General features: G+C 38.4%; 1 protein-coding gene and 1 long non-coding RNA gene across 3 annotated transcripts; one reads left to right on the top strand and one right to left on the bottom strand.

Moving 5' to 3' along the window:
* The first annotated feature begins 7,822 nt into the window (after nucleotides 1-7,822).
* On the top strand, nucleotides 7,823-8,634 carry LOC127131301 (uncharacterized). The gene is made up of 2 exons (XM_051060230.1): nucleotides 7,823-8,505; nucleotides 8,613-8,634. The coding sequence occupies exons 1-2, from the start codon at nucleotides 7,823-7,825 to the stop codon at nucleotides 8,632-8,634; spliced, it is 705 nt and encodes a 234-aa protein (XP_050916187.1).
* Nucleotides 8,635-12,315: 3,681 nt separating this feature from the next.
* LOC127127722 (uncharacterized) lies at nucleotides 12,316-14,399 on the bottom strand. Of its 2 annotated transcripts, none has more exons than XR_007805436.1 (3): nucleotides 14,184-14,399; nucleotides 13,339-13,530; nucleotides 12,316-13,242 (listed from the first exon to the last, which is right to left on the bottom strand). It is a non-coding gene; the product is annotated as an uncharacterized LOC127127722 (long non-coding RNA). The 2 variants fall into 2 exon arrangements; XR_007805435.1 differs by having other exon boundaries at nucleotides 12,316-13,187; nucleotides 14,184-14,389.
* Between the last annotated feature and the right edge of the window lie 219 nt (nucleotides 14,400-14,618).

Genomic DNA, 14,618 nt, shown 5'->3' with positions numbered 1-14,618 from the left:
CACCTTTCAAAATATCTTCAGAAAATCACCACTTGGTATACATTCATACTAGAATCATTACCGAGTTATATTTTTCTAAACAATTTTCAAAACTAAACGAGATAATCACTTTGTATACATTCATACAAGAATCATTACAAAGTTAAATTCTCTTTTCAAAAAAACAATTTTTCTAAACAATTCACAAACACTTTTTTCAGACAAAAATAATATAAGTGATCGAGCAATTAAGAGCCCATGGATAACCATGGATACAAAGGGTGCTAACACCTTCCCTTTGTATAATGTACCTCCCGAACCCAAAATCTAAATTAAGGTCTTTCCTGTTCTTTTCCACCTTTCCTTATTGGATAAAAGAAAAGTCGGTGGCGACTCTTGCTAACCGCGACATTGCGATTAAAACCACAAAAAAGTCCAGTTCACCGTATGACAGTAGTACTCGCTCTTAACCTTGCCATTGCGAGGCTAAGGTGAAGCAGATGAAAGGTGAGTGAAGATTAGACTTCACAGCTCTTATCCCTGACCAGGGAGAGCTTCAGACAAAGGAGCGTGGGTCCAGAATGGAGGGACCCTTCTACGCTCAAAGACTCTGACTCGATTGTGCAACAGCACAAGATCATGGGTTTGTGTCCCAATGCATCAACACACAGCCGTGTGAGCAGAGGGACGACTCACAGAATAGTGGGGGATAGATTGCATATCCCTTTGATCCACCAATTGCCTCATAGAGGTCTTTACCTGCTTGGCACAAATGTAAACAACCACAAACATCGCCTCTTAAGGAGGACTTCAGACAGTTGCCTGGCCAAGGCCAGGTCTTCCAGACTACATGAAGAATAGAAGTCCTACCTCAAGTGGTTTAAAAACCAAGCAGCAGCAAGCAAGTTCTTAAAGAACTGTAAGCGACTAAATGTACCTGAAATCAATCAAGTATCATCAGTACTCAGACAGACAAACAGTAAACAGCAAATTGTTAATCAGTTAATATGTACAACGCAACACAAGTTAATGCACACAAGTGCAAGCTATAAGCTCAAGCTCAAGCATCAATCCCTACAAAACAAAGTCATGTTAGTAGACAACATCAACCAAACTCAATTCAAATTGCCTTGAAGCAATCTCCTTAAGCATTGTGCGTTTCATCCTGAAAATCCAAACCAAAAGTGAGAAACTAGACCACTAGGCCAAGCCTAGGGTCCAAAAGGGATAAAAAAATCTAAACAGCAAGTAATATTCAACCAAAATCACATTAAAACAATTCAAAAGCAAATGCAATTGGTCCCATGCTCATATCATTCACCAATATCATTTCATGCACAATTTAACATCAATCATGCAATTTGCAACTTCAATTGACCAAACAGAACTATCTCACTCAAAAGCATACCAAAACAATTCCAAAAATCCTCAAATAATTCACACCAAAACAGGACACAATCAATGTATAGCATGTAAATTTTCAGCTCAATTGGACAAAAGGAACTAGGTCAATGAAAATCAAGAAATCCAGACACAATTATTCAAGCCAATTCATAGCATCAACACAAGCATTCACTTCAATAATTCATAAAACAGTGACAACAATTAAGAAATGCATGGGACCAAAAGCATGATGTCCCACAATGTGTCTACAATCAACATACCAAATTTCACATTCATCCAAAACCATATGAGAATTTCACAAAAGATATACAAACATGTGTCACACAATGTTTCACAATGAACACACAGTGAAGAAAATTATCAATCAATTTGAAAATGCAACCAAAAATCCCAGCAAAAATCACATGTTATCTTGACACATCAATGATCATACATGCAAAATTTCAATCCAATCCAACAATCATAGGTCATGCAAATAAATTCATGAAGTTGACCTAGCTAGGTGTGACACAAATTGTCACACCTAGATTCAAAAAATCATATCTCAATCATCAGATATCCAAAAATCATAAACTTTACATGGAAATCACCATCAACATGTCCAGAATAAGCACACAAATTTTCAATCATTTCTTTACAAGTATGAGCATTTCATGTTGAATTTGGCAAAACATACAAAATAGGCACACAAGTCAAAGATCAATAGGCCAGGTCAACATTTCTCCATGCACAACTTATGTTACCATGCCTATAAAAAACTAGAGAGAATTTGGGATCTATCAAAAAAAACCTCACTATTTTTGGATTAATAATTAATTTTCTATGATTTTTTAAGTTTGTTAATTTTGTTGAATAATTATTTAAGATGTTAATGAATTAAAATGATTTAATTAATCAGCTAATGGCAGTCTCGTAATTATCTTCGCCTGGCCAGAAACGACGTAGCATTGCTTAATGCGCTGTCCACACGCGATTTGCCCATCCTGGCGGGAAACACCGAATTTGAAAAGAAACTGAGCCAGGAAGATCAAACACACGGAATTGGACGGAAATTCAAACAGCAACCTGCGTTCTTCATGTTCTTCAACAGCAAAATTCGTTACGAGCGAAACTCGACCAAAACACGCAAATGATATACCGTTCTCTTCCTCTTCCAACGTACATCACTAATATGCTAACGATTTTCCCTAAATCCTACCATACATCACGAATCGAGCATGAAAAGGAATGAACATCAAACTTTGAATCGAGATTTCTCTCACCTCACTCAATCATTTTGCAAACCACAAGCATCACATTCATCTACATTAAACACACTACAAAACGCATATCTCAATTAAAGAAATGATGAGATTCGATTTGGCACCTTAAATTGAAGACAGTGTGGATTCCTTGAGCTTTTGCGCGCGATTCCTCCAAACAGATGAAGAAGGAAGTATAGGAAGGTGACTTCAATGCTTAGCTTGATCCAATGTTGCTTCTATTGGAAGAAATTGCAAAGTGCCTTTGATGAACAAGATATGAACAGTGGCGAATTTGCAAGGTTATGGTGATGATTCCTCAAAACAGTCCAAGAGCATGATCCATGGAAGAGGCAGCAAGAAGAATCACTCGAATTGATGAAGAATTGAAGGAGTTTTGTTGAATTTGGTTCTTGAATGTTCTTGATGAATTTGGAGAATTGGAGGGAAAATCAGTTAGAATTTCTGGAGATTTGTGATTGTGTGTGCAATTCAGTTATGATTAGGATTAAATACTCCAGCTCTAATCACCTTGTTAATCACTAATTAACCAAATGCAATGTAATTAGCATAATGTGCAATTTCAATTCAAGGGCAAAAATGTCATTTCACATAAGGGCTCATGACAGCTGTATGACAGCTCACACATCCTCCAAATTCCATTTGTGATGTGTTGCAACTTGTCTCATGGCAATTGGTTTTGTATTTTTCAATTTCACTATGCTATGCCACAAAATGTATTTTAAGTGCAAGTTTAAAAATGGCCTAACCGAATATTGGACCTTGGAAGTTTATGACGATTCAACCCATTTCTAATTTGCATTTGTGAGGTGTTGCAAAAATCCCCATGCCAAAATTCCCATTATTTCTCAACTTGGACCATTTTGCCCTTGGATTTTTAATTGTACACTTGAAAATTGACTTTTTGCATTGACCATTTTTGATGAATTCCAATTATGCACCATGAAAGTACATGTTAAATGGAGTTTGCTCATAAAAAGATCATCCCATTTGGACACTCCATGTGAAAGTTATGCCACTTTGATTATGGGTCATTTTTGAAATTGAATGGACCATAACTTGCCAACCATACATGGGATTTTCAAGTTCTTGGACTTTTTGGAAAGGTGAGACCAAGATCTACAACTTTCATGTTGAACAAATTTTCGTTTGAAGCTTCCTTGGACATGTAATTTTGAGGTCAAAAACTTTCCATTTTTGGAAACTTCCATTATAAGTCATTTTCTATTTTTGGCAATTTTTGTTCTGACTTTATTTTCTTCATTCTTGAGCTTTGACATGTCAAATAACACTTGTTCCAACATGAAGGAAGTGTATCCAACTCTCTCCCACCTCCAAATCCATAAAATCAAGCACAGTTGACCACATTTGACTTTTTCAACTGATAGATGAATTTGGCAATGCATTGATCAAATTGAGCTCCAATCCTCTGATGAAATGGCTCAAGGACGAACCCTAGCCTTAATAATCTCCATAAAACCAAATAATGATCCCCATATCCATCATAGACCCCATCTCCTTGCCATGCCCTGATTGGCCCAATGCAACTGATTAGGGTTGACCAGTGGTCAAAACCCTAATCTCAAGGAATCTTGATCAAACACTTGATGATGACAAACCATGATGATGATGATGAATCATTTCAAACAAGATAAGGACCAATCTCCTTGAGAATCACAAAACCCTAATTTGGACCTCCACATCCTCAGATGATTAATGACCAGTCCAATGAAACCCTAGCTTGCACATGACCTCCTATCTTCTGATCAAGACTTGTGAGGATGACTTGCACAATGTAACCACATAATATGCAATATGCAATGCCTAATGACCTAACAATGATATGTAATATGTTATGCTAGTCCCAAGAGAGGAGGGCAAATTTTGAGGTGTTACACCAGTTCCCTACCAATGTAATAAAGTTGTTCCTTACAAGTACAATGCTATAATGACTGAGAATGGAAAGGATGTTCCTCTACCCTCCATTGTTAACGCCGTTGATGTAAGCAGAGTCACAAGGAGTGGACGTATATTTGCAAAAAGGACCGAGGATGTCGCAGCAGGAAAGCAGGCTCATGTTAAGGTCCCTTTTGAACCGGTTGGCCAATCTGATAACATGAATCCGAAAAATGATGATGATGAGGTGTTGAAGCTCATCAGGAAAAGTGAATACAATATGGTGGAACAATTACTACATACACCTTCCAAGATATCTGCGTTATCTTTGTTGATGAACTCTGAGGCTCACCGTGAAGCTTTGCAGAAAGTCTTAGAACAAGCTTATGTAGACCATGATGTGACGGTTGGACAATTTGATGGTATCGTCGCTAACATCACGGTCTACAACAACTTGAGTTTCAGTAATGAAGAGCTCCCCGAAGAAGGAAGAAATCATAACATGGCACTAAATATCTCAATCAACTGTATGAATGACTCTTTGTCAAGTGTGTTAGTGGATACAAGCTCGTCTCTCAATGTCATGCCGAAGTCGACACTTTCTAGACTTTCTTTTCAAGGTGCTCCTATGTCGAGTAGCGGGATTATTGTCAAAGCTTTTGATGGTTCCAGAAAAACAGTCATTGGAGAAGTTAACCTTCCTATGATCATCGGACCTCATACTTTCCAGATAACATTCCAGGTGATGGACATAGAAGCTGTGTATAGTTGTTTATTGGGTCGGCCTTAGATCCATGAAGCTGGGGTAATCACTTCCACTCTGCATCAGAAGCTTAAATTTGTGAAGAACGGGAAGCTAGTGACAGTCTGTGGGGAGAAAACACTAGTTGTGAGTCACTTATCATCTTTCTCTTATCTTGAACCTGAAGAAGATGTTGGAACTCAATTTCAAGCCCTTTCTTTGATTGACAAAGATATCAAGAGAGGAGTATCAATCTCTTCATTCAAGGATGCACAACGGCTAGTAAATGATGGTATAACCGATGGTTGGGGAACAATTTTGGATCTCTCAGAAAACAAACACCGAAAGGGTTTAGGCTTTTCTCCTACTTCCAAGAAGATTGCAGAAAGAAGTAGATCTGTTCGTTCAATCAAAGAAACTTTCCATAGTGGAGGGTTCATCAATCCCATTTTGCCAGAAGTTAGTGTCGTCATTAAGGATGATGATTCAGCATGGGAACCATACTGCGACGATCTCGAATATGATCTTGAGGTAGTAGATGAATATGTGCCTTTCTACTTCCCTCATCATAGAGAAGTTGAATACATCCTGGGGTCAGAAGACGAAGCACCTGAAGCCAATGCCATTGTGGAAGACAATCCTAAAGATGTTCCGACCGATTTCATAGCTCACGGAGTAATTCACCAAAACTGGACCTCTGTTGATGTTCCTGTTGTTGTTCACATTTCAAAGTAGTATTTTGTTGTCTGTTTTTTTTTCAAAAAAAATCCTTTCGTTATGCCTAAGGCGAAAGTGACAATGTTTGGGCTTATGTTTCAAGAATTAAATAAATGAAAATGTTATTTTATTTCCATATTGTCGTTTTTATTATTTTGCTATTTTTTTTCTGGAAAAATGGTAATCTAAAAATAATAAATAAAAAACAAATAAACACTTCCAGATAGTTACACATGACTTCACACTTTTATCTGTTTCTAAGACAAGCATAAAATCACATGTGCAGATTAATTCATGACATATCCATTAAAACCAATGATCATATGCCCTCTTGCAACTTTGAATTCCATGCGTACGAAGCAGAAGAAGAAGAAAAGGAAAACATTCCAGATGAAATCTCTAGACTGCTCGAAAATGAAGAAAATACCATTCAGCCATTCAAAGAGCCTATGGAAGTAATCAACTTAGGGTCTGAAGAGGATAGAAGAGAAGTCAAAATTGGAGCACTGCTCGCGCCAAAGGTCAAAGAGAGGATGATAGAGCTTCTCCGAGAATATACTGATGTGTTTGCTTGGTCATACCAAGACATGCCAGGGTTGGATACCGATATTGTGGAGCATCGTTTACCATTGAGGCCAGAGTGCCCACCGATCAAGCAAAAGTTAAGAAGAACTCGATTGGACATGGCGATCAAAATCGAAGAGGAAGTGCAAAAGCAGATTGATGCAGGTTTCTTTGTCACATAAGAATATCCATAGTGGTTGGCGAACATTGTGCTAGTTCCCAAGAAGGACAGAAAGGTTCACATGTGCGTTGACTATAGAGATCTAAACAAAGCCAGTCCTAAGGATGACTTTCCTCTGCACATATTGACATGTTGGTCGACAGCACCGCCAAGTTCAAGGTCTTCTCTTTCATGGATGGATTTTCCGGTTACAATCAAATCAAAATGGCGCCCGAAGATATGGAAAAAACAACTTTTATTACACCTTGGGGCACATTTTGCTACAAAGTAATGCCTTTCGGCTTGAAGAATGCTGGTGCCACCTATCAACGAGCTATGACTACTCTTTTTCATGACATGATGCATAAAGAGATTGAAGTCTATGTAGATGATATGATAGCAAAATCAAAGACTGAGGAAGATCATGTTGAGTATCTTTCGAAACTGTTTCATCGTCTGAGAAAATACAAACTTCGCTTGAACCCAAACAAATGCACCTTCGGGGTTCATTCAGGAAAGCTTTTAGGCTTCATCGTCAGTCAAAAGGGTATTGAAGTTGATCCCGACAAGGTTAAAGCCATTTAGGAAATGCCAGCACCTCAAACAGAAAAGCAGGTGAGGGGATTCCTTGGACGTTTGAACTACATTTCGAGGTTTATATCTCATATGACTGCTACTTGTGCTCCCATTTTTAAGCTCCTCCGAAAGGACCAGGGTTGTGGTTGGACGGATGATTGTCAAAAAGCCTTCGACAGTATCAAAGAGTATTTGCTAGAACCTCCTATCTTGTCCCCTCCAGTTGAGGGAAGACCATTGATTATGTATCTGACTGTACTAGAAGAATCTATGGGCTGTATCTTGGGTCAACAGGATGAAATAGAAAGAAAAGAGTATGCCATCTATTATTTGAGCAAGAAATTCGCCGACTGCGAATCCCGATATTCCATGCTAGAGAAAACTTGTTGTGCTCTGGCTTGGGTTGCCAAGCGTCTCCGTCAACATATGATGAATCATACAACTTGGTTGATATCCAAGATGGATCCGATTAAGTATATCTTTGAAAAACCTGCATTGACCGGAAGAATTGCTCGTTGGCAGATGCTCTTGTCCGAATATGACATTAAGTATCACACCCTGAAAGCTATCAAAGGAAGTGTCTTGGACGATCATTTAGCTCATCAGCCAATCGACGATTATGAGTCTATAAATTTTGAATTTCCAGATGAAGATGTGATGTACTTAAAAGCCAAAGATTGCAATGAACCACTGCCAAATGAAGGGCCAGAGCTAGGTTCTCAATGGGGTTTAATATTTGATGGAGCAGTTAATGCTTATGGTATTGGTATTGGGGCAATAATCATCACTCCTCATGGCTCACATATCCCTTTTACTGCAAGATTAACATTCAAGTGCACGGACAACATGGCGGAATACGAAGCCTGCATCATGGGTCTAGGAGAAGCCATTGATCTTAGAATAAAAAATCTCGATGTTTATGGAGACTCAGCTCTAGTTGTCAATCAAATTAAAGGAGAATGGGAAACTCGTCATCCCGGCCTAATCCCATACAAAGACTATGCAAGGAGGTTATCTACTTTCTTCAACAATATTGAATTTCATCACATCCCTCATGAGGAAAATCAGATGGCAGATGCCTTGGCAACTTTGGCTTCCATGATCATTGTGAATCGTTGGAATGATGTGCCTAAGATCGATGTTATACGTCTTGATAGACCTGCTCATGTATTTGCAATGGAAGAAGTCCCTGATGACAAGCCATGGTACCATGACATCGAGTGTTATACAAGAGAAACTTTGACATGGGCATCAAACAAAGATAAGAAGACCTTGAGAAGACTGGCTAATAACTTCTTTCTGAATGAAGAAGTGCTATACAAGAGAAACTTTGACATGGTTCTGCTCAGATGCGTGGATAGACACGAAACAGACCTGTTGATGCGAGAAGTTCATGAAGGTTCCTTTGGTACTCACTCCAACGGACATGCAATGGCTAAAAAAATGTTAAGAGCAGGTTACTATTGGCTGACAATGGAAGCTGACTGTTGCAAGTATGTGAAGAAGTGTCACAAATGCCCGATTTATGTTGACAAGATACATGTACCTCCGGCTCTCCTCAACGTTCTCTCTTCTCCATGACCTTTCTCTATGTGGGGCATCAACATGATTGGTATGATTGAACCCAAAGCTTCCAACGGACATCGTTTCATTCTGGTGGCTATTGATTATTTCACAAAGTGCGTTGAAGCAACCTCATACGCAAATGTGACCAAATAGGTGGTAGTTAGATTTATCAAGAATCAACTTATTTGCCGTTATGGTGTGCCAAGCAGAATCATCACTGATAATGGTTCAAACCTGAACAATAAAATAATGAAGGAAAAGTGTGAAGAGTTCAAGATTGAACATCATAATTCCTCTCCTTACAGGCCTAAGATGAACGGTGCTGTTGAAGCTGCAAACAAGAACATCAAGAAGATCATTCAGAAGATGGTAGTGACATATAAGGACTGGCATGAGATGCTCCCTTTTGCTCTGCATGGATATCGTACGTCCGTCCACACTTCAACGGGGGCAACCCCATTTTCTCTTGTCTATGGCATGGAAGCAGTGCTCCCAATAGAAGTAGAGATCTTGTTAATGCGTGTCTTGATGGAAGCTAAGTTATCCGAAGCTGAATGGTGTCAAAGCAGGTATGACCAACCGAATTTGATTGAAGAAAAGAGGATGACAACTTTATGCCATGGTCAGTTATATCAGCAGAGAATGAAGAAAGCATTCGACGAGAAGGTTCTACCTCGCGTATTCAGAGAAGGTGACCTTGTGCTTAAAAATATCCAATCTTTCATATCTGATTCTAGGGGCAAGTGGACTCCTAATTATGATAGCCCATATGTTGTCAAGAAAGCCTTCTCTTGGGGGGGGGGGCTTGATTCTTACAAATATGGATGGTGAGGAGCTCCCACGTCCTGTGAATACTGACGCAGTCAAGAAATACTTCGCCTAGAAAAATAAAAGAATAGCTCGCTAAGTCGAAAACCCAAAAGGCGGCTTAGGCAAAAATGAGCGTCTCGGTGGACTGAAAACCCGAAATGGCGGTCCAGACAAAAATTAGAGACATAAATAGAAAATGATTATCCTGGTAGATTGAAAACCTGAAAAGGCAATCTAGGCAAAACAAAGGATTATGACAAGTAACTACATCAAATCAGATTGGATCACTTGAAGAAACGCATGCCTGTCAAAGCTCTCAATTGGATCTTATCAGAAGCCCAAATACATGTGGAATTCAAATTTGTTAGGGAGAATAGTTTCATTGTATTTTAATGTAGCCTTTTCCCATATTACCATTTTTCTAACTTTGTAAATATCCATGGGTGTCATATCCCAAAATTTGCCCTCCTTTTTGAAGGAGAATTGCCATTCAAGGCGCAACGGAATTTAAAAATTTCTCCATTTAGTGATCCTTACGAATGGGCATGATCAGTGATAAAATCGTTACCTCTTGTGGCGATCACGAACGTTGAACGATGACAACGTCTCTACTCAGTCCACACGAATGTATTCCTTCAATCGTAGTGCTAGCTGTTATGAATGAATGCTTTGAGTGAGAAGAGGGGGAAACGAAATTCCAAGTCTTCACTTGAGTGTTAGTCTGAGTGACAATGCTTCTACCCAAGGGTTCTATTTATAGAACCACTTGTGCGGACTTCAAGCTAAAAAGCTCACTTAAGTGTATTTTGGCCCATATCTCATAATATGCCAAAATCACTTAAGTATTTGGTACCTTACCATATTTCGTCTTCCACTTAAGTGCACCGTACCTTACGGTGTTCCTTAGTTACTCTATTTCTCATCAATCCATCCTTTGTGTGTGACCCTGTAGGTTTTCGCGACGTTGACAATTATATTAAATCACACATTTAACATAATAAATAGTGAGCGGTATCTAGCAGCACATCACTGCTACCCAAGACACAAAAATGTCATGTGATCTGACAAAACCTCCTGTGATAATAATTATGTGTATAATTACCCTTTTGCCCTTATGTCTATATTGAACACAAGGTATAGACCGTGTCATCCTTGTCCAGTTCAATATTGGGCCCATAGACATTTATCCTGTTACGCAGGATGGGCAAATTCCATCTAGGTCACTCATGTCCCTCAGCATGCTTCGTGGAGTACCCATCAACTGTCTTTATGGTTATCCAGTTACGGACAACGTTAGATCAGCAACAAAGCACTCGACTCTACATCTAGGGTCCATAGTGGTTTCAGGTCGAAGAGTGACATACACCATTATCACCATGAGAATAACTTATGACACTTTGCATAACTTTCTATATAGTATTCTCATAGCGGGTCAATCCGGTATAAATATTACTCTTAATATTCATACCTATGTTTAAGACTTGATAACTCTTTATCCATGATCCATGAGATGTGATCATCAGTCTACAAACATAATAGTCTCAATGCTTTAATGTTATCCCACTTCACAATAAAGCTCGACTACAGATACTTTAAGAATAATGTCCTTATGTTTAATGTGGTCTCATGATCAAGTCACACTTGATGCATTAAACGGACTAGCTATTTTAGGGACTTTATTAAACAACCGTAATAAAGAAAAAGCCTTTTATTATTAATAAATAATTCGATACAAGTACCAAAAGTATTGGCCTCTAGGGCTTACACCAACACTTTTCGCTTTTTCATCTGAGTGTAACTCGATAACCGTCTGACCTCATTCATACTCATTCATGTGCATTCATTCATTCATGATTAACATCTGCTGACATGTATTATGGATTCAGGGTTTGTGGTTGATAAAATCGGGGTTTTGGATTAAAGTTTATGGCATTGGCACAAGTCGATGGTTCAGGATGTTGTGGTCCATTTTTGTTTGTCCATGAGAAGATATGCATTTTGTCTATGTTGACTTTTTGGTCAACCACTTGACCAAAGTCAACCATCAACCTCAGAATCCTTAATCACATGATCTATAGTCATTTCATCGATTTCGATTTAATTCAGGAAGTTTGGGTGGATTTTAAAGGTTCAAATTGAATTTTAATTCAAAGCTTGGTCATTGAGATTCAAATCGACTTTTGAGAATTATTTCGATCTCATAACCATTTCATCATTATCTTTAGCCGACTAAAGTTTAGAAAATATTATTTTACTTATAAATAAATTTTGACATTTTCTTTTTGTTAATCCCAATTATGCATTTAATCCATTTTCGAATCCATTTAGAAAATCCATAATAACCAATGTCAATTTCATATCCAAATTCTAAAAAACCCAAATTAACCAAGTTCAAATATCCAAAATCCAATTTAATTTTAATATCCATTTAACCATTTTTTTAACAACTATCCATTTAATGTCCATAATCCAAAATCCACTTTTACCAAATCCATAACCGTTTTTTACCAACCAAATCCATTCATAATCCATATCCAGTTGGCATAAGGAAATCCGTCTGGCTCAAAGCGTAACTGGTGAGTAATAAATGTATGTCGTGTATGTATGAAAATATTTAACACAAAATGGTAACATTCCAGACGAGGGCATGGAGCAGGGTGTTATGTTACAACGGATAGAAAGCAATAATCTGGAAGTTTTGGGAAACTAGCCTGGACTTCATTATTGTTACTGAACTTTGAGAGCTTGGGTTTAAGTATTTTACTATTGCTAATATGGATGTACATCCTTTGCCTCAATATTCACTTTGGCCAATTAATCAATCCTAAACACTGTTTCACTTTGTGTCTGCTTAGCGAAAATACTAAGAGGTTTTGGTCATACATCATGACAAAATAAAAGGGAAATTGGAAAGCTGTTGTAGCTCATGCGTTACAAACTAACATGACGATAAAAGCTGCGGCGCCAAGCTCCAAAGGCACCAAAACGATAGTTGTCAACAACAACTCAAAGCACGACATCCAAAAGTAGCACAAAGTTCCCAACTGTGCAAGCTGCTACCGTAAGCTGCTAGGGCCAAAAGCAGCAAAACACCACAGCCAACCAAAGTAACAGCTGCTAAACTAATTCAAAACGTAGCTACAACGGTATGCAGCGCCACCTCCAAAACCTGCAATGCAACCATCTGCAAATCAAAAAAAGGAAATGTGAACACACACTACCCATGAGAAACAAGCAAAACAAGCTGCAAAAGAGAAAAGCAATGGAAAGCTGCCAATACGAAAACGCTGCGAAAACGAACAGAACCGCATCTGGTAAGTCCAAAACGACAAGCTGCTGCAAGGCCAAATAACAGCCCTCACAATCCGAAGTTGTGCGAGCAAAACTTGGTGGAACCAAAAGCAAACAAAACGCGGGCCACAAGCCGCGACATCTACAACAAGCAGCTACAAGCCAAGCTGCTATGACTCACAAGCAAAAACGCGACTTGTAGCGAACTTCCAAAAATCAGCTGTTACACCAGAAATCCAAAACGGCAAGGAGGAACTTAAAATCAAACGTGGCAACTGAATCAAAAAATATATAAAAATCATGATCTAACAGAAATGCCTCAAAACATCTCACAACAAAACTTCCAAAGGTGAACAACAAGTTACACTTACCAAAAGACAAACGACAACCAAGCCGAACCGAGATTAACAGCTGCATCCAAGCCGACAAGTGAGAATAATCACAAAAGTTTCTGCACTAATGAGCCTCCACCGCCGTTCGATTATACCAAAGGTCCAACCGTTTTTCCTAGCCAAACTCCGCCTCACGCGACGACGAACAACTCGCCGTAACAACCTCATAACCTACAAGTAAATAACAAGAGTTCAACATCAGTCCAAAAAACCGTTTATGACACTTCACGATTCCTGCACATAATATAACAGAGCCAAACAAATCCGATAACTTTAGTTCATGACAGTAACATAATCACATCAGTTCATTTCCAAAGAAGCAAGCCACCCAATGCAAGTCAGTTTAGATATTCAAAGTTGGATTGAGGAGTCTGCAGCAAATGAATTAGAGAATAAAAGCACGTGCTATTCATTTTTCTAAATCCCATGTGACCTAATTCCTAATTAAAACTCACATTCTCATTTCATGAATTCACTAAATTTCCAGCTGGACGAATGAAGATCTAACAACTCAGATTCGATTCCCTAAAATACCCTCTTGGATCACACTATAAGAAGAGCAATCATTGTCAATCATGAGCCTTCCCCGAGTTTTCTCTGATCCAAACGAATTTTGCATTCTTCCACTAACCTTCAGTATACGCTCATTCCATTATTGTGGGAGCTTCATCACTCGAAGCTCTACTCGGCTGAGCTAAACCACTGTGGAAAGCTTCAACACTCGACTGCCACCATCACTCTCACGCTTTGGATATTGAACGGAGGCAGGCTTCAAAAGTAATAGAAGAAGAAGAGAAGCACGAGGAAGTGGATAAGAGGTGTACCTGTGACCGTCGTCATCACTGTCGCCATCTCCGACACCGTCTCCGGCAGGTATTCAGTTTGAACTCTCTGGTTATGCTTTGGTCTGGTTACTAGGGGTGTGCATGGTTCAAAACCATAACCAAATTGAACCAAATATATGGATCAGTTTGGTTTTTAAAACCACTTTGATAAAACCGGTTTATATTTTTAAAATCGGTTTATGTTTGGATCGGTTTGGTTAATAACCGGTTTGTACTAAAAAAAATTAATTTTTGTTTGGATCAATTTTAAAACCAAATTTCCCTTAAATTTAATTTTCATTCCAACAACTTATTAACTCTATCCAATCGCTCTTGAAATCAATCACTATTTTTAAATTTCAATTTGAAAAATCAAAATTAAGTAATTACCTATAAGATAGAAAAAAAATCAATTTTAAAAAAAGAGTTTTAAAT

This window comes from Lathyrus oleraceus, chromosome 3 (genome assembly GCF_024323335.1).
Source record: "Lathyrus oleraceus cultivar Zhongwan6 chromosome 3, CAAS_Psat_ZW6_1.0, whole genome shotgun sequence".
Lineage (NCBI taxonomy): Eukaryota > Viridiplantae > Streptophyta > Magnoliopsida > Fabales > Fabaceae > Lathyrus > Lathyrus oleraceus.
The sequence above is the reverse complement of the archived record's forward strand: the minus strand, read 5'-3'. Positions and strand labels throughout refer to the sequence as shown.